The sequence below is a fragment of the Crotalus tigris genome, unplaced genomic scaffold (genome assembly GCF_016545835.1).
Source record: "Crotalus tigris isolate CLP2741 ecotype Arizona unplaced genomic scaffold, ASM1654583v1 scf7180000019068.10715455, whole genome shotgun sequence".
Classification (NCBI taxonomy): domain Eukaryota; kingdom Metazoa; phylum Chordata; class Lepidosauria; order Squamata; family Viperidae; genus Crotalus; species Crotalus tigris.
The window spans coordinates 4,087,404-4,106,741 of NW_024097358.1; the positions used below are offsets into that span (position 1 = coordinate 4,087,404).

The 19,338-nt window shown below is 43.4% G+C and overlaps 1 protein-coding gene across 3 annotated transcripts in view; it reads right to left on the reverse strand.

Moving 5' to 3' along the window:
* Window positions 1-842: 842 nt before the first annotated feature.
* EFL1 (elongation factor like GTPase 1) overlaps window positions 843-19,338 on the reverse strand; it is a 50,716-nt gene continuing 32,220 nt past the window's right edge. For all 3 annotated transcript variants that reach the window (XM_039358969.1, XM_039358970.1, XM_039358968.1), the window contains exons 16-20: window positions 12,891-13,022; window positions 12,248-12,395; window positions 9,893-10,881; window positions 8,068-8,252; window positions 843-1,178 (exon numbers count right to left, since the gene is read on the reverse strand). In XM_039358969.1, the coding sequence (XP_039214903.1) occupies window positions 990-1,178; window positions 8,068-8,252; window positions 9,893-10,881; window positions 12,248-12,395; window positions 12,891-13,022 (1,643 nt within the window). In that variant the 3' untranslated portion in view covers window positions 843-989. The remainder of the gene's footprint in view (window positions 1,179-8,067; window positions 8,253-9,892; window positions 10,882-12,247; window positions 12,396-12,890; window positions 13,023-19,338) is intronic.

The window sequence follows — 19,338 nt, forward strand, 5'->3', positions numbered from 1 at the left end:
CAGTCCCCTAATCATCTTTGTTGCTCTTCTCTGTACTCTTTCTAGAGTCTCAACAACTTTTTTACATCGTGGTGACCAAAACTAGATGCAGTATTCCACGTGTGGCCTTACCAAGGCGTTATAAAGTGGGTATTAATACTTCACGTGATCTTGATTCTATTCCTCTGTTAATGCAGCCCAGCACTGAGTTGGCTTTTTTGGCAGCTGCAGCACACGGCTGGCTCATATTTAAATGATTGTCCACTAGGACTCCGAGATCCCTCTCACAGTTACTACCATTGAGCAAGATACCCCCTATACTACACTTGTACATTTGGTTTTTCTGGCCTAAATGTAGTTGAAGTCCACAAGTCATAAAAGGGCCAAGTTTGAAGATCCCTCGTATAGAGTCTCCTGCTTGGGTGGGAGTTGGACTGGAAGATCTCCAAGGCCCCTTCCAGCTCTGTTATTCTCTTAAATAAATACATCTGTATGTGCCATGAAATGATTCTCATCAAAAACATATTTTGTTTTCAGACTGCACAAGCCTGGCCTAACAGGCATCGTGTTAGAAGAGGCATCCCAAAAGGGGAAGAGACTGCTCAGATGGCATTTACTAACAACTGCCTTAAAAAAAAATAAAACCACTTTAGTTACAATCGTATTTCTAAAACGCTGCTGATGAATCAAGGGTGCTTTTTCATCCGTTACCGGTTTTGACCTGATTTAATCTGACAAAAGAGGGCAGACCTACCACCCCAGGCTTACGTGGGGAGTCTGCAGAGCTGCAGACATTCTTTGCTGACTGAGTTGACGTGAAAAATGTTTCCAGAAGGCAGAAGGTTTGGAAGTCCACCAGAAAGAAAATAGAAAGCTTTGGTTTATTCAAACTCAAGCCACAAGACAACTGAGTGTTAAGGGGAGCTATGGAGCTCCAAGGTGACTTTTCTGAATCTCTGGAACAGAAGACAATCAGCCTGTTTTGAAGGGAAACGTGAAAGCAGGGGAAGTTATTTGTTTCTGCTGAGAGTCCTCTGCTTCTCAGCGTGTTCCACAATTTTCTCTTCTACGTACAGTCCCTTCCGCTTCCTCACAGCGTTCATGTACTTGCGAGCCTGATTCTCGGAATCGGCTTTCTCCCCAAAGTGCAAATACTCCTCCTCGGTGGTGGGTACCCAAAATGGATCATCTGAAATGATCTGGGAAGAGAGAAATAGCATGGAGAGTGGTTAAGATGATTGTTGGGCTTGTTGACTGGTAGGCTGGCAGTTCAAGACCCAACCGCCTTGTGACGGGGTGAGCTCCCGTCTCTTGCTCCAGCTCCTGCCACCCTAGCAATTCAAGGAGATAAATAGGGACCACTTCAGCAGGAAGGTAACAGTGTTCCGTAGCCTTGGCACATAGTCATGCCGGCCGTATGACCACTGAAGCATCTTTGTGCAATGCTAACTTCCTCGGCTAAGAAATGGAGATGAGCACCACGCCTTAGAGTTGGATACGGCTGGACAGGGTAAATCTTTAGCTTTTTTATGAAGAGAGCTCACTCCAAAGGAAGGAAGAACAGCTTGAAAATTATAATTCTCTAGTCGGGCCGCCAGAGGATAAACAAAATCTAAAGACTCCACTTGAAAGTATACTCCAAGGAGCTTCATCTTGACCTATCTACCAGCTTTCCTCAACCTGCCATTTTCGACATCGGCTGGCACTGCTTGTTTTATTTTACTCTTTTATCTCGATTTTCCTGCCCTGGAGTATTGCTTCACATCTTGTGCAACAGAGCCAGGACTTATTTGAAGTCTGGCCATATAAAAACACAGAGAGACACACACACACACACAGAGAGAGAGAGAGAGAGAGAGAGAGAGAGAGAGAGAGACAGACAGACAGACAGAGACAGAGAGAGAGAGAGAGAGAAAGACAGAGACAGAGAAACAGAGAGACAGAAAGACAGAGAGAGAGACAGAGAGACAGAGAGAGAGAGAGAGAGAGAGAGAAAGACAGAGAGAGAAACAGAGAGACAGAGAAACAGAGAGACAGAGAGAGAAAGACAGACAGACAGAGAGAGAGAGAGACAGAGAGACAGAGAGAGACCCAGAATGCTCAGTGTGAAATTCAGGCAGTTTAGTCTGATCACATCTGGAGATGAGGCCACCAGCTGGGGAAGAGCTGTCCTTGGCTGTGTGGCTTGGAGAGAACACAGGAATCTCAGAAGAAACACAGGCAGCAAGTGTGAATTTCTTCAGAAGGGTTTGCTGCGGTTTCTAAATGATGGAGTGTGGCGCGTGGAACAAACCTACAAAATGAGGCTGCCTAGGAGAAATGCTGCAGACGGGAGAGCTTCTTCGTGTTCATTTTGGAACAGCAGCAAAGGAAAACGGTTCTCTCCCACCCCTCATCGCAGGACACGGGCTCCTCTCTCACTGAAAATACCGATCAGCTTCCAAAACGACAACGTATTGCAGCAAGTCAAAAACGAAAGCCACAGGCTGCACCTTTGCGTTAAAGGATATCTGTTTCCAATTCCATTTTGCTGGCAGGATTGTACATTTGACTTTTCTGGCAGGAGCCAAAATAATCTTACTTTATGCTTAATCCTGTTCTTCCCTCAACCAGTGCGAGGCAAATGGGGTGGATTCCTGCTCCATAAGGGTTTATTTAATTTTTTATTTACAAATTAAATAAAATACGAACTCAAAAAAAGGAGAAGAATAATACAGGAACAAAATAAAACTAAATAAGACCAAAAAAAAATTGTGCACAGGAAACACACACACACACACACACACACCAGTTAAATACTGATAAATATATTTCAAGAATAATAGTTTTTTGTGAAACAGCTGCACAGTTTACAAAGTTCTACCACTCTGATTACCCAATCAATTTGTCTTGGCATCTATCTACTATATAAACTAAACGGGGTGGATTCCTAACCCCATCACTGATGTCTGGACATTGCCCTTCCAGGCTAAGGATGATGGGAGTGACAGACTTTGGAGAAGAGCTTTAAACTTTCTTAAATCTTGCCTTCTTGGTTAAGGCTAATTAAGAGTGAAACGGTACACGCTATGGAAGAGCGGGGAAATACATTGCTTAAAAAAGGATAATTAAAACCATATCCAGGCATCTAAAAAACCAGATCAGCTGCCACTCACCAAGTTTCTTAAGAGAGAGAAAAAGTTCCTGAACTGCAGTAATGTTTCTCTTTTGTACCCTAATATTGTGCTAATATTAGGGAAAGTAAAATAAAATAACCAGTGAACAGCTTTCCAAAGCATGCATAGACTTAACGACGCATATCTACTTTGTGATCTACATGGCCTTAATATGTGTCCTATGTGGTTAATTCTAGTTTCATCCTTGCCACATGAGATCCCCAATGAAATTTATGCTTGATGAAATCTTGGCCGTGGATCTCACCGGCTGGTGACTTGACTCACTTAGTCAAGTTCTCCAGATTTGTTGAAACCAGATGTTTAGAGAGAAAGCACGGCAGTCAGACTCACAAGCAAAAAATGAGAATGCAACATATCAAAAGAGGCCTCATCACTCCTCCTCTGACTGAAGGACATTGAGTCTACCGTCTGCGTAAAACCGAGAAGTGATCACCGGAAGCGCCTCAGATCGTATCTTAACAAAAAACAAATTTTAGATTCAGCTCTCTTTCACCTGAAGAACAGCGACGTATGCTCGTAAGTGCACAACAGCAAAAAGAAAGCACGTGTTTCATCATACTGTTATTAAAAGAACCTCCGTAGATATTAAGTCGAACAATCACTTGGTTGTTGTAATGTAAAAGGTAATGGTTTCCCTGTCCAATCATGCCCTATTCCAGGGCACCGTGCTTATCTCTGTATCTTGGCCAAGGGAACCAGCGTTGTCCGAAGACTATTTTCATGTCATGTGGCCAGGATGGCTATATGCCGAAGGCACACGGAACACTGTTACCTTCCCATCGAAGTGGTACCTATTTATCTACTCGCATTTGCCTGCTTTCAAACTGCAAGGCGGGCAGGAGCTGGGGCGAGGAACGGGAGCTCACCCCACTGCGTAGCATTTGGGTCTTGAACCCAGGCTGTCAGCTCTCCATCTGAAAAACTGAGCGTATTTAACCAGTGAGCCATTGTGCCCCCTATTGTAATTTATCTTCCCATTAAAAAAAATGCAAAGGCTGTTGATGTTAATCCGTGAGCAAGTCTATATCACAGACAGATATAAGCCACACAGAAATTGATGGGGGGGGGGAACCCAGCTATCTCTAGCAGAAAATCTCCCTACAAAGCATGAGTTTATTAAAAGTAGGAATAAAAACGAGCTTACAATAAAAATCTGATAGCTGGCAATATATTTAAACCAACCAATCAGCTGGAAAACAGCTAAAGAAAGTAAATTTTTCCAGAAACAGGAAATAATAAATTATACAATGTCAAAATAGCATTAAATCATGGACCCAAATTAAATTCTGATATTGTACAACTAGTGGCCCAAGATGAGTGATGCATTATCAGCATTTTGCAGTCAAGTAGATAACGGAATGAGGTTTAGGCATACATGATGCATTTTGGCAGACATCGTTAAATTGCTAAAATTAATAATGGTGTTATGGATTATTGATAATTTACAACACTACACAAGTGCACCGCGGTAAGATATCATCTTTTCCCTGAATTACATCTACATCTAACTTTGAATTCATTTTCTGTGATTTATTAAGAATAAAAAACTGGATTGATAAAAAAAATCACGGCTACCAAAGCTACAGAATTTTCCATGCCAGCTATCAATCAGGTTTTTTTTTTATTTTATCATCTTTTAAACTTAGAAAGAGAACAGGTTGATTTTTAGTTTGGGGGCTAAGCAGTGGTTTTAGGATTAGCCTTAAATCATGTATAGAATTTACTAATATTGCAGTGAAAGGTAAACATTTAAGATAGCTGTATTTTAACCAAAATTCTATGGGGAGGCTTGCTTTTTTTTTTTTGCCTTATATTTAAAACTTTATGGTTACTCCTCAATGTGCATTAAACCCACAAACAAACAATACATTTTGAGATTCTGGACTGTCATTTGATAAGAAAGGAATCTTGCAGGTAAGATGGGTGGCACAACAATTTAATAAATAAATCAATCCCTACCATGTTATAAAGAAGCCTCGAATGCCTCTGAATAGGGTCTGTGTTTGCTATTATGCTGGCCCCGTTAGGGGAAATCGGTGGCCGAGAAATGATGGGTTGCTTTGCAACTGTAGCCTTTACCTTGCCTAGATAAAGTTGCTTGGTATAGATAGGGGTGGCATACAAATTTAATCAATCAATCGATCAATAACGTTTCCTGGTGGGTTATAAGCAATTCCTATCCCTTCCAATTCAGTTATATTCCTTCGTCGCTGCGGCATTCCAAACAGTGGTTAAGAGAGCAGGGGGAGTATTCAGATCCGTTGTGGATGATGGCAAAAAACAGCAGTCTTATTTTTTAATAAACCCTGCCTACTACTGTTTGCCTTGGTGCCAGTCAAGCAAATAGAAATGGAAGAAAGAGGGAGGGGGCAGATTTAAGTTAAGAGTGTCAATTCTAATGCCAGGGGAAGTGTGATAAATCCTGAATTTTAAATCCATGCTCAGGAAAACAAAAACAGTCTTGCACAAGGCACTTTGCAAGACACTCTTTATGGTCTTTTGCTAATACAGGCAGAGCAACAAGCAGACCTACCTGAGAAGAATTATTTTGCACTCATGCGTGTTTTTTTTCACACAGGGGAGAGAGAGAGAGAGAGAGAGAGAGAGAGAGAGAGAGAGAGAGAATAGATTGCAAATGAACTCCACCTTAGAAACTAGATATTCTCTGTTCCTTAAAACATCTTCCACTCCAAACCTCTGCACTGTAAATTACATGGTTTGAGACAAATACAGTTTAAGTATGATTAAGAGGCAGAAAACTGGGGGAAATGTAGGAAATCCATTTATTTTATTGCTATGATAATCCCACAAAGAGACTTTAGAATTTACTATTTTGGCATTTAGAAATATTCTAACTTCTAAAAAATAATCCTTTTAGACGGGATAGCTTTGCCAAGCATTTCCCAGCCCAGCTTAATGTTGGTTAGTTAATTTGTTGACTAAAGACCAGCTATGTTTAAGGAGCTCAGAGATCCATCCAAGGGTCTCTGACTGGCTCTGGGAATTCCCCTATCCATCAATAGGGATCTTGATCATTGTTCTGGGAAATCCACTAATAGAAGAAATTCTATTTAAACATCACAGAAGATCTCAACAAACACAAAGTGTTTTTAACCCCTTTACAACTGTTGACTGATACCGTACTACTTATAAACCGTGCCACAAGTAACCTGCATTTGCATAGTCAACGTGTTTTCCCCCCCTCCCTTCTTCCTCCACCTCATCCTAATTTAAATCCTACATCAGTTTAGCCATTTCAAGCATCTGATGAAGCGAGCTGTAATTCATGACAGTTTATAGCTTTTAATAAAATGTGTTAAGTCAGAAAAGATGCTTGCCAGACTCCAGATTTTGGCTAACGCAGTTCTTTTTCATACAGTGTTTTCAGCTATCCCACTATCTTTCGTTAAGTTGTACAATTATCTTTTAAAAGCCACCTAACCCATTCTCAGCACGCTTTGTGGCTGCAAATTCTGTAAGCTAATTTTGATTGACATAATGAAGGCTTCCCTTTCTCTCTTGTAAATCTATTGACAATCAATTTCATCAAACAATTGCATTTGACTGCCAGCAGATAAGGAAGGAAAATATTTCGGTTCTGCTTTTTTTTTTTTTTTTTGGTCAGGTAAACTATACAATGAAAGGAATTAATTTCTGGAGGAAAACAGAAACCAATCTTTCCCAATGAAAACCTTATTTCTATACTTTGTTGTTGCTAGTTGCGAAGTCGTGTCTGACCCATCGCAACCCCATGGACAATGTTCCTCCAGGCCTTCCTGTCCTCTACCATCTTCTGGAGTCCATTTAAGCTCACACCTCCTGCTTCAGGGACTCCATCCAGCCACCTCATTCTCTGCCGTCCCCTTCTTCTATTGCCCTCCATCTTTCCCAGCATTAGGCTCTTCTCCAGTGAGTCCTTCCTTCTCATTAGGTGGCCAAAGTACCTGAGTTTCAACTTCAGGATCTGGCCTTCTAAAGAGCAGTCAGGGTTGATCTCTTCTAGGACTGACCAGTTTGATCGCCTTGCAGTCCAGGGGACTCGCAGGAGTCTTCTCCAGCATCATAGTTCAAAGGCCTCAATTCTTTGGCACTCAGCCTTTCTTGTGGTCCAACTTTCACAACCATACATTGCAACTGGGAAAACCATGGCCTTGACTATATGGACTTTTGTTGGCAGGGTGATATCTCTGCTTTTTAGTATGCTGTCTAGATTTGCCATAGCTTTACTTAGTGGAAACAAATAACTAGGAGAACTTGGCAAAGTTTTTGCCTTGTTACTGGCCACCACTAGTGGATCCTTAACATAAGCTCACAACAATCTCATTATCTACACAGGCAAAACTCACTGAAACAGGGCAAATGTCGGCTCCCACCTTATGCTTCCTTGTGCTTCACTGCTATGTGGTGACAGTCTGCCATGAACTATGGGGGGGGGGGGAATGCTTGGGGAAATGAAAGTAAATGCTGTATCTCCTCCAGACGCTGCCTCAAGGCCACCCAGCTAGAGGAAGGAGGGAGCTGCATACCAAAGCATGCTTGGATTGGCTGTTATGAAAACATCTTGCCTGAACCTGATTGGTTGCACGGGTAGGCGATGAGAGACAGCTAAGGGAAGGAAAAGTTGAACTTAGGGATTTGGGTACGCGATTCTCAGCTCTGGCTTTGCATTACCGCAATACGCTTGACTTCTAATAAAACTACACCTTTCTCAAGCAACGGAGCCAAGGATCGGTTCTACTTAGAGGTGTGAGTTGTGGCAGATCCAACAACAGAATTCCATAACTTCTAATAGGAGATTAACAAAAGCCAATTTTTAAATCCTGACCACCTTTTGCTACCTTCCCTCTCCCTTTTGTTATGCAACTGTAGGAAATCTTGCATCGACTGATGAAGAGGTGGACAGAAATTTTACCTCCCAGTGACTGAAGACCAGTTGTGGGCTGGCCAGGCCGCTTGTTCTCTTCCGGATTTCGTCAGCAAAACCAAAGCTCTCCGCTACCGGCAATAACGCCTTGATGATAAAGATGTCCGTCCCTTCCTTCATCTCTTCTTGCAATACGCGGCCAACTCGCTTGGATAGGACGGCATAAACACGACCTGACAAAACATGGGTGATATTATTTCATTGGCCTTCTCACCAACTCTCTGCCCGTTTAGAGATACATTTACAGATAAAGGTGAGTTGAAGTGAAGGCTCCTTGGTGCTGTCTGAGTTTTCTTGTTTTCTTGTAGGCATTTCTTTACCTAAACTAAGTAACATCATCAGAGCACTGATGATGTTACCTAGTTTGGTAATGAAATGTCTGCAAGACAACAAGCAAGCTCAGAGAGCACCAAGGACCCCAACGCTGTTGTCCTCCTCCTCTTCCTCTTCTATCACCGATGATGTTACCTCGTTTGGTAATGAAATGTCTGCAGGAAAACAAGCAAGCTCAGAGAGCACCAAGGACTTCTCAGATATATATTTACCGACTTAGGAAATCTAATTAATACGTAGGGCAAACGAAGCAGACAAACGTTCAAGAAATAGTATTCAGGGCAAGCTATTATCCAGAATGTGTAAAAGATTTTGAAAAGGAAGAGGAGGGATGCTCAGGATTGGAACAAATGCTGTTCACAGTGCAAACTTTGCAATCAAACAAGGGACAAGGCATTCGGGATGTAAAATAAAAATAACTCACATAACAAACGTTATAAACCATCCTTCGCCAATTGATTTTTTTTTTCCTAGCGTGGGCGGCTGTACCAAATTAAATTAATTAAATTAGTTCGCCACCATCTAGATCTATTCAACTGCTCATCAGTCAATTCCTGGGAATTCTAGGCACAGTGGCCCAAAATATTTGAAAGGGATCTACGTATTGTCACTTATTAAATTATTTTTTCAGTTTTCATACTCTAAAGTGGTAGATCATCTGCTCTCAGGAAATGTTGGTTATTGCAAATGTTGGGAATGGAAGCCCACGCGTCTTAAAAGTCGCCACGTGCAAAAAACATTGTGCCAAGCAAATCCAAATTGCTCAAAGTGTGCTCTCTAACCACACCCTCCTCCTACAGATGTCACCCTTCCGCAGCTACCAGCGTCCTCGACTTGCGACAGTTCGTTCAGCGAGTGTTCCAAGTTGCAACAGCACTGAAAAAAACGGCTTACAACCCCCTTTTCACACTTATAACGGTTGCAGCATCCCCCTGGCCACGGGATCAAAAGTCAGGCGCTTGATAGCGGACTCATGTGCATGACGGTTGCAGCATCCTGGGGTCACGTCACCCCATTTTATGACCTTCTGACAAAATCTCTCCCTTAGCAATGGACATTGTACACTCTCTGTTGCATTTTGGCTCTTTATTACCGAGGACAGTGGTGGCGAACCTATGGCACTAGTGCCAGAGGCGGCACTCGGAGCCCTCTCTGTGGGCATGCACGATGTCTCCCCAGCCCCGCCTCCCCCTGTAGCCCCCTCCTCACCAGCAACCCCCCTGGAGAAGAGTCACCCCCGGGTGCGGCCCGTGTAGAGCTGCACAGCCAAGCACATGGCAGCTGGGCAGCAGATGATGCTGTGGGATGCTGGTGGAGGGCGTGGCCATCATGGCGCTGCAGGGCTGCCTGGCGATCGGCGTGCCGTGGATGGCCCTGAGGGTGGGCGGGGTAAGGGTGGAGCAGGGTGGGAGTGGGAGCGGGCGGGCGGATTGGGCCAGTTTTGGGGCACTCGGGCTCTAAAAGGTTCACCATCACTGACCTAGGACTTCTGCTGTCGCCATAATTTCGCAGGTATACATGGCGGCCATCAGTCTCTGGGGCTTAACCTGCATGGCGTAGCGGCATGCTTCCTTCATGGTTGCAATCAACTGGCCTGAGAAAGGACCGTAACAGTCCACATTCAATATCTCCCCTCTGCGCTTGTTCAGCAATTTTAGGCTGCACCTCTCGTCCTCTTGCCGTTCGCTTTCAGAAATGGGTTCCGTCTCGATCCTCGACGGAGGGGCGGCTTCCTCTTTGCCTCCTTTCCCTTCCTCCGAATCCTGCCTGTTGAGTGACACCTGCTCAGCAAATCTGCTCATCTCCCATTTCTCCACCGAAAAGCAGACGCCCATCAGCGGTTCTTCACACATGGGTCCAGAGAGCGTAGCCAGCTGAAACCCGCTGAGGATGCTGTTGTCAAAATCCCGATACAGCCCCGCTTCCTTGGTCGGCTTGGCGCCTTCTAGGCACTGCCAGATGGACCTTTTGTAGCCTTCGCATCTATTCAGTAAGATGTTCGGGCCGCATTTTCGAGGGCCAAAGGACCAGATTCCTTCCACAGCATTTCTCCATTTCCAGCCCTGCAGGTTTTGTTCTAGTTTTTGTTTGAATTCCTGGATCCGGCTGAGAGTCCTCTGGTTCATCTCCTCCGTGTTCTTGTCTTCGTTAAGAGAAGAGGCAAACAGCTCTATGGTCCGAATTAATTCACTGTTTTCCTCCAGCAGCTGGGTTACTTCCTCCGGAAGTGGCGTTGCTCGTACGCTGAGCGTGGCATATTTGTTTGGCGTTGATATTGTTATGAGCCCATCAGAATCCACTTGCACCCCTTCAGGGATTTTATTCTGCTCCTCCTTACTCTGGTGTATGACAGCAACTTTCTGCTGCTTTCCTATTTCTTCGTTCACCATATCCACTTTGGGAGGTCTTGTGATGGTTTCTCGGAAGGGGATAATGGGCTCCGATACGCTGATTTCTATCCTGGCAAACCTATGGAAAGCCAAAAAAAAAAAAAAAAAAGCTAGTGTCAGGTCTGACGACAGACACGGTTTTAAGTCCACTGGTAGGTTAACATTATCACTTGATTCCACATCAACTTTCTGGGCAAAAATGATTGATGCTACAAAACTGGGCACAAAGAAAAGACATATTTCATTTTATTGCACACGAGGCTGGCAAGTACCTCTAGCCTGGCTATCTGGACTTGCAGGATACAGGATGGTTATTCTGAATCTGAAGCATTCCTGATGTTGCTTATTGTCAGAAGGCAATCTATTTTTCGTCAACCCAACCATCACTGGCTAATTGCAGCAACATCTAGGTAAATGAACTGGCGAGGACAGATTCTTTTCCAGCTTCTCCAACTATAGCCATTCCTAGCTTAGTGACCATGTTCCAATGACCAGGTTAAGGGAAATAGTCACTAAGTGAACATATGTGTGTGTGTGTGAGAGAGAGAGAGAGAGGGGGGGGAGAGGGAGAGGGAGAGGGAGGGAGAGGGAAGAGGGAGGGAGAGAGAGGGAGGGGGAGAGAGGGAGGGAGAGAGGGGGAGAGAGAAAGGGAGAGGGGGAGAAAGAGGGGGAGAGAGAGGAGGGGAGGGAGGGAGAGGAAAGGAGAGAGGGAGGGAGAGGGAGGGAGGGAGGGGGAGAAAGAAAGGGAGAGAGAGAGGGAGAGGGAGGGAGAGAGAGGGAAGGAGAGAGGGGGAGAAAGAAAGTGAGAGGGAGGGGGAGGGAAGAGGGAGGGAGAGAGAGAGAGGGAGGGGGAGAGAGGGAGGGAGAGAGGGGGAGAGAGAAAGGGAGAGAGAGAGGGAGAGGGGGAGAAAGAGAGTGGGAGACAGAGAGGGAGGGAGAGGGAAGGAGAGAGGGAGGGAGAGGGAGGGAGGGAGAGAGGGGGAGGGAGAGGGGGAGAAAGAAAGGGAGAGAGAGAGGGAGAGGGAGGGAGAGAGGGAAGGAGAGAGGGGGAGAAAGAAAGGGAGAGGGAGAGGGAGGGAGGGAGGGAGAGACTGCAAATATCACTGTTTGCTGCCATCTCATTCAGACAAAATTCTCTAAACCAGTGTTACTCCCACTCTGGTGAACGTTGTCAGATGCATAAATTTAATCATAACTGTGTGCATTGGTTGGAAAATGATATTTTTAAATTACATTTGTGTTACTGAATGGTTACAAACTGAAGTGGACCCTAAATGAAAACGGAGTGTATATGTCATAGTAGTGCTTGTCTCTGATTTGATGAGGATACCAGACAACATAGGTTTCTGTTTCTGCCCTGGCACAGAACTATTATTATGAGTCTAAATTCCTTCCTAATATCGTATAAAGCTGTTACTTTTCACTTTCTTTTCCCCATAACCCACCTTGCTTTCAAGTCATCCAAACAGCGCTGAAGATGGACTTCTCCTGCAGTAACTAAGACGTGCTCGCCTGTCTCTTGGATCAAAATCTGTACACATGGATCGGCTTGGTTTAAGAGTTTCATTCCTTTAACCAACTGAGGCATCTCACCTGGAAAGTCAAAAGCAGGTTCAAACAGGACGCGGCTAGAAACACCGATTCAAAGAATTGTACAATAGAACGAGAGCTACAGAACAGGAGCGCACAGCCAGGAATGAAATATTTTATTCTGAGTTCATATCAAATCCATGACCCTCCTTTAGAGTGAATGCCCTAGACCAGGGGTAGGCAACCTTGGCTCTTTTATGACTCGTGGACTTCAACTCCCAGAATTCCTGAGCCAGCATGGCTCAGCTTGGAAACCTCTCCCTTTCCCCTCAGCATGGCTGGCTCAGGAATTCTGGGAGTTGAAGTCCACGAGTCATAAAAGAGCCAAGGTTGCCTACCCCTGACCTAGATCGTAAGGTGATCCTTCTACTTTCTTACCCTAGTACTCTTGTTACCACATTTTTTTTCACCTTGTGATTTTTTTAATTTATTTTTTTTTTGAGGTGTATGGTAGCTTCCAATAGAAATAAGTTCTTTAAAAAAACAGAATATTCTTACGTGGGTGCTTCGGCTCAACGGCCACTCGTACAATTGGTGTCACTTCAAAGTTGAGTGGATTAAATGGTGGAGAAGCTGGCGAGGAGGACAAGGTTGCTGATTTTAAAACAAACTCTTGCAAGCCACCTATTCCTGAAAGGCATCAAAACGGGAATTCAAAACACACGTTGCATCAATATCGGCTCCCTCACTAAAGACAACGGAAAAACATTAAAAACGAGACATGGCACATTTGAACTTAGATTAGATTAGGATAGTTAGGTAGTTAGGTAGGAAGGTAGGTAGGTAGGTAGGTAGGTAGGTAGGTAGATAGGTAGATAGATAGATAGATAGATAGATAGATAGATAGATAGATAGATAGATAGATAGATAGATAGATAGATAGATAGATACAGATAGACAGACAGATAACCTTTATTGTCATTTTTTCTTGTGGGCACAATGGCACACATTAAAAATGAAATTTAGTTGCTTGCTTTCAAAGGGTACACATACATAATACACATTTAAACACACTATACACAACATATGTCTAGACCTACACCCTCACATATAAGAAACATATAAATATTAATCACTGTCCATCTTGAATACATAACGGAAGGAGGAAGCTTTAGAGTTCACAAGGTTTATACTGTATGGAACGAAATGTGATGTTCTGCTTCGGATAGCACGGAGCCCCCTCCTCCCACAAGGGAACAAGGAAAACAGGTTGTGAAGAGGATGTGTCGTGTCCCAAACAATCTTGCGGACCCTACTCAAGCAACGCTTCTGTGCCATGTCCTGGATGGAAGGGACGGAACTGCCAATGATCTTTTCTGCTGTCCTCACCACTCTCTGCACCGCCTTCCTGTCTGAAGCAGGGATGTTTACAGGTCATTTTTTATAATGGACACAGCTGCATCAGTGTGAAAAACGGTCATAAGCTACTTTTTTCAGTTCCATTGTAATGTCAAGAGGTCACTAAATGAACAGTTGTAAGTCAAGGGCTTCCTGTAGGCTGCCCCATTATGGCTACCATTCAACTCAGTGGAGAAAGTCACGCTGAGAAAATCAAGGTGCTGTGGTGAATTTAATGGCATTTGCCTTTGCAATTGCCAGAGTTCACTTTTGAGCATTTGTCTGCGATCCATCATTTGGACTGGCTTTCTGATGGTAGAAAAACATGTAGCCGAGTGCCTTAAACTGAAGATGTAAATACAATTCCTTCAGTTCTCATTATTGTAGCTGTATCCTTCATGTCCGATAGGTCCTGAAAATATTTGCTCTCTATGTAATTTATAATGAAATGGAGCAAGCTGTAAAAACATTATGTTTTAGGATAATGCCAAGTGAGAATGCAGTGGCTGAATTTTTCAAGTGTCCTTATAGTTTACTGGCAAAACCAGCAGGCAGATAATTAAAGTTGAATTTCCTAAGACCTGAACTTATTATTCTCAAAGCCTAGGGCTTCCTTTTGTCAACAGTGTCCCGGGGTGTACATTTTTCTTTCAAATGAGTTTATAACAGTTATTGTCCTGCATTGACACTGATACCAAGTCTGAAATGCCAGTAATAATTGGCATTTTAAGTTTTACAAAGCTATTTAAAATGCTGTAAAAATTAACCAAAGTGGAAATTAGAAAAGAACTCATACTTCAAGGCCACCAGCAACAGCATGAACAGCCAGTAAATTACTTCTTTTTTTTTTCCAATTTTTAGATTAAAAAGTCTTCAACACTGTGGGTGTAGGAACAGATGGCATGAAAAAGAACAATGGGAACAGCTCAAACATGCTTGCATTACTGGATGTTATTAATAAGACTCATGTGTCATCCTGTCTAATTATAATAGCAATTGCTCCAAAACAAAGTTTATTGACATGATACTTTTGCAACAAAAACAATTTCTGTTTTCTTATTCTGGCTACATCAGGAGCTTTTTAATTTTTCTTTTTCTTTAATTGCACTACTCTCCTCCAAAGAAAACCGAGATAGATGAATATGAGTTTAGTTTTTGACCAGTTTCTCATTTTACTTACGGTACATTTATTTCTTCTGCCTGCTTTTATTTGGAGAACTGGTTTTCAAAAGATAATTTTCTGTGCATTTTTGTGCGCGCTTTTCTTACGCAAGAAAATTCTGGATAAAGTTCTGACAACATGTGTATTTTTGCATGCAATTTTTCTCTAATATATCATGCATGTGAACATTGTTCCACTAAACTCATGCACTTTTTACACACCCCAGGATTCACATTTTTCAACGGGTTTCAAACGGCGTCACAGAATCCAAGAAAATGCAAATATCAAAACATAACTGCATCCCATTTTGCATAGCGGCTCGGAAACTTTAATTACATTAAAATGCAAGCCAAATCCTTTATGTTCAGATGAGGAGCACATGCACTTAGCTTCCAAGTTCTCTACACAGAATAATTATAAAGCCATTGTGGTCCAGAGAGATTTTATTAATTTGTTAAAAAAAATACAAAACCCTTCATAGGTATTTTCAATTCAGTTTTAAGCACCAATGGAATGGGTCATCTTTTCTTTTGAGTTCTAAAAAAGGAGAGGCACTCAACACATCTCATAAATTTACCGATGTGCTTAGAGGTCTTGTCCATAACATCCCCTCAGAAAGAACATGGAAAGGGAAACTAATCCTGCTAATATGAAGTTCTGTCACAGGGAGCCTTCTTAAATCAAGAAAAAAGTCTGTATGAGCCTTGAAACAGATAACTAATGTCTTCTGCTGACTGCTCTTTAGAAGGCCAGATCCTGAAGTTGAAACTCAAGTCCTTTGGCCACCTAATGAGAAGGAAGGACTCACTGGAGAAGAGCCTAATGCTGGGAAAGATGGAGGGAAAGAGAAGAAGGGGACGACGGAGAATGAGGTGGCTGGATGGAGTCCCTGAAGCAGGAGGCATAAGCTTAAATGGACTCCAGAAGATGGCAGAGGACACGAAGGTCTGGAGGAACGTTGCCCATGGGGTCGCGATGGGTCGGACACAACTTCGCAACTAACAACAACAACAAATGTCTTCTGCAGTCTGGTAAGGAAAGTCCTTATGGATCCCAAAAAAAGAAAATGAACCAGAATTCATTTAGTGAAGACGTAACAAGGAAAACATAACAAAGAAGGGGGGGGGGAGTGTCAATTTGATATGTCTTAGGAATGCTTTAAGAAAAGTTGTAAAATATTTATGGGGGGGAAAAAATCACGATCAGCAACTATCCAGGCTGGGCCTCAGACCTAGTGAAATAGGAAGGTTGACTCCAAGCTCCCAGTATTATAAAGCCACACGTCTACGAGAAGAGGGACTAGTAAAAATTTCAAAACCCTCAGAATCCACCACGGTATCAGTGGCTGAGAAACACTGATGCCCCTTGTATGCCTATGAAGTATTCCTCGATCTGGAGACGAGAGGATGTAAGTATTTGGTATTATATTCACAGCCTGAGAATAACCAGATACATCAGTTGAAAAGGAACGATGGTGGGCCAGGAGAACAAAATCTACACGAGTGTGCAGAAAGTCCTAGACTCACAAGCACAATTGACCCCAAAATGTCTGCTGCTAATTATGTGAATTTTGCCCCATTTTTACGACTTTTCTTGCCACAGCGGTCAAATGAATCACTACAATTGTTAAGTTAGTAACAAGGCCGTTGAGCGATTCTTTGCGGCTTCACTAAACGAATTCTGGTTCATTTTCTTTTTGGGGGGAATCCATAAGGACTTTCCTTGTCAGCCGGCAGAAGACTTTAGTTTTCTGTTTGAAGGCTCATACAGACTTTTTTTTCTTGATTTAAGAAGGCTCCCTGTGATAGAACTTCGTAATAGCAGGATTAGTTTCCATTTCCATGTTCCTTCTGAGGGGATGTTACGGACAAGACCTCTAAGCACATCGGTAAATTTGTGAGATGTGTTGAGTGTTGAGAGACTTCCTAATGGTGAGGACAATGAACCAGTGGAACTTCTTGCCTCCAGAAGTTGTGGGTGCTCCATCACTGGGGTTTTTTTAAGAGACTGGGCAGCCATTTGTCTGAATTGGTATAGGGTCTCCTGCTTGATCAGAGGGTTGGACTAGATGACCTCCAAGGTCCCTTCCAGCTCTATTCTGATTGATTGATTGATTGAATTTCAGTGGAGATTTTGAAGAAGAAATTGGGCAGCCACTTTTTTGAAATGGTATAGGGCAGTAATGGTGAACCTATGGCACGGGTGCCAGAGGCGGCACTCAGAGCCCTCTCTGTGGGCACGCGCGCCGTCGCCCCAGTCCTAGGCCTTCAGCTGGGTTTTATAAAACCTTTTCGCTTTAGGCCTCCGCCGCCGTGTGCAAAAAAAAAAAGGTTCAATCAATCAGTCAATTTCAACTTCTCACGGGAAAAAAAAAGATCTTGCAAAGTTAGAATTGATTGATTGAACTTTTTAGTCCCATCCATTCTGCTGTTACCACCGCAGCCACCCCCAGCCAATGGGCCACCCCCACCCAATTGGCCGCCCCCAGCCAATGGGCCACCCCCACCCGGCATCCGACGATGCATAAGTGGGTTTTGGGTTGCAGTTTGGGCACTCGGTCTCTAAAAGGTTCGCCATCACTGGTATAGGGTCTCCTGCTTGAGCAAGGGGTTGGACTAGAAGACCTCCAAGGTCCCTTCCAGCTCTACTCCGACTGAAATGCTATAGTTAAAGGATGGATAAAATTAAATATATGCAAAACCCAAATCTTCATATAAACGTGCACACAATTGCCAAAAAGCAATGTATTTTAAGAGCATTCCTGTTGTTATGCTTTTTACTTGTTTGCCTCCCATTACAGCTACAGCCAATTTATCACACATATCCAAAGCTTCTAATTACTATTTATAAAATACAGGAAATCACTGATTGCCTACACTTAAATTTAAAAAAAAAAAAAACCACAGAGACCCAGACTATAGGCTTACACTCTAGATACAAGGCAAAGCATATATCAAAGAATGAAAGGTTAGCAATAGTGTATTACACACAACCACACACCCCACAGACACTTTTTTCCTTCTAAAGCGAAGGATCTTTCTTAGGCAGATATATCATGGAATAATTTTTAGTTTTGATGCTTTATTTTCTCTAAGACAGGGCTTTTCAACCTTTTCACCCATTGTACCACTTTTAGGATATGGCAACATCCGAGTACCACCAGTCGCCTAGCAAGGTGTCAAAAACTTGATGACCCCCCCCCCCAAAAAGGAAAAAAGTGATGAAGTACAGGTAGTCCTCAACTTACAACAGTTCACTTAGTGACTCTTAAAGTTACAATGGCACTGAAAAAAGTGCCCCCCAAGCCACAGCCGAGCAAGACACCTGCCTGCCCCCCTGGCAGCGCTCTTCCTCCTGTCCGAGGTTTTCATTGTTGTGAGCATTTCTGTTGAGGATTGGCAGCGGGTGTGGAGTGGGAGGTGTTTGGTTTTTATTCCCCCCGTCTGCTGGGTGGTTGCAGCAGGTTTTGGTCACTTCACATGACCCTGGAACACTGTGACCGTCATAAATACGAATCAGTTCCAAGCATCTGAATGTAAATCACAAGATCCTGGAGAGGCTGCAACATTCCAGCTGATCGACGCATCTTCTGGAGCCTGGCGCTGATCCTGGCACTTCCACTAAGCCCTGACAGCCCTGCAGCTCCAGCCATCTCTCGCTCAGGCTTGTGCAGTGCTGCCACCGGTTCAGCTACCACTTTTCTAGGATGGTTGCTACCACCTGCCAGGTGCCAATGTACCACAGGTGGTACCCATACCACTGGTTGAAAAGCCCTGCTCTAAGAAGCTTTGGACTCCCATTAGCTCTGAACCCTGGCAATGGATGGCAGGGGCTGATGACACAAGCCCAAAATAAATGAAGATAGCCAGGGTTGGCAAAAACTAGTTTAAGATAGAAGATCCTCCGTTTAAGAATCCATGCGATGGTTGCTTTGATGTTCCATATGGTGTCCCTGCTAATAATGCTTGTAGACTGAGGAAGATGGAGGAAGACCTTGCGATAAAAACACCCTTTGTTTTTATCAATACTGTTCAGAATCTTTCCTTTCCTCCTGACCTTCCAGCGTGCAGCATCGGAGAGCATCCTCCAGTGTTCACGCCCAGCTAATTTGTCTCCGTGCCTTGCTGCTACCGAAGACTCCTCTGAAGCTAAATTAGGTCTGGCTAAAATTTTTGCTGACTAAACGAAGAGCTTTGCAAGAAGGGTGTCGTGTATCAGCCACAAGCAGACAGAAACCGGGCAGCGTCTTTTCCAAGACAAAGAAGGAACTCTGGAAAGCAGAGTTCAATTTCTTTTTTCTCCACGACCAAAAGTCATCTCCTTTGCTCTTCCATTAAAAAAAAAGAAAAGAAAAGAAAAAAAGAAGAGAAATCAACCGCCATCTTTCACTAGGGTCACTAGTGATACAGAAATTATAAAATCTACTGTGAGGCTAGGAGAAGAACA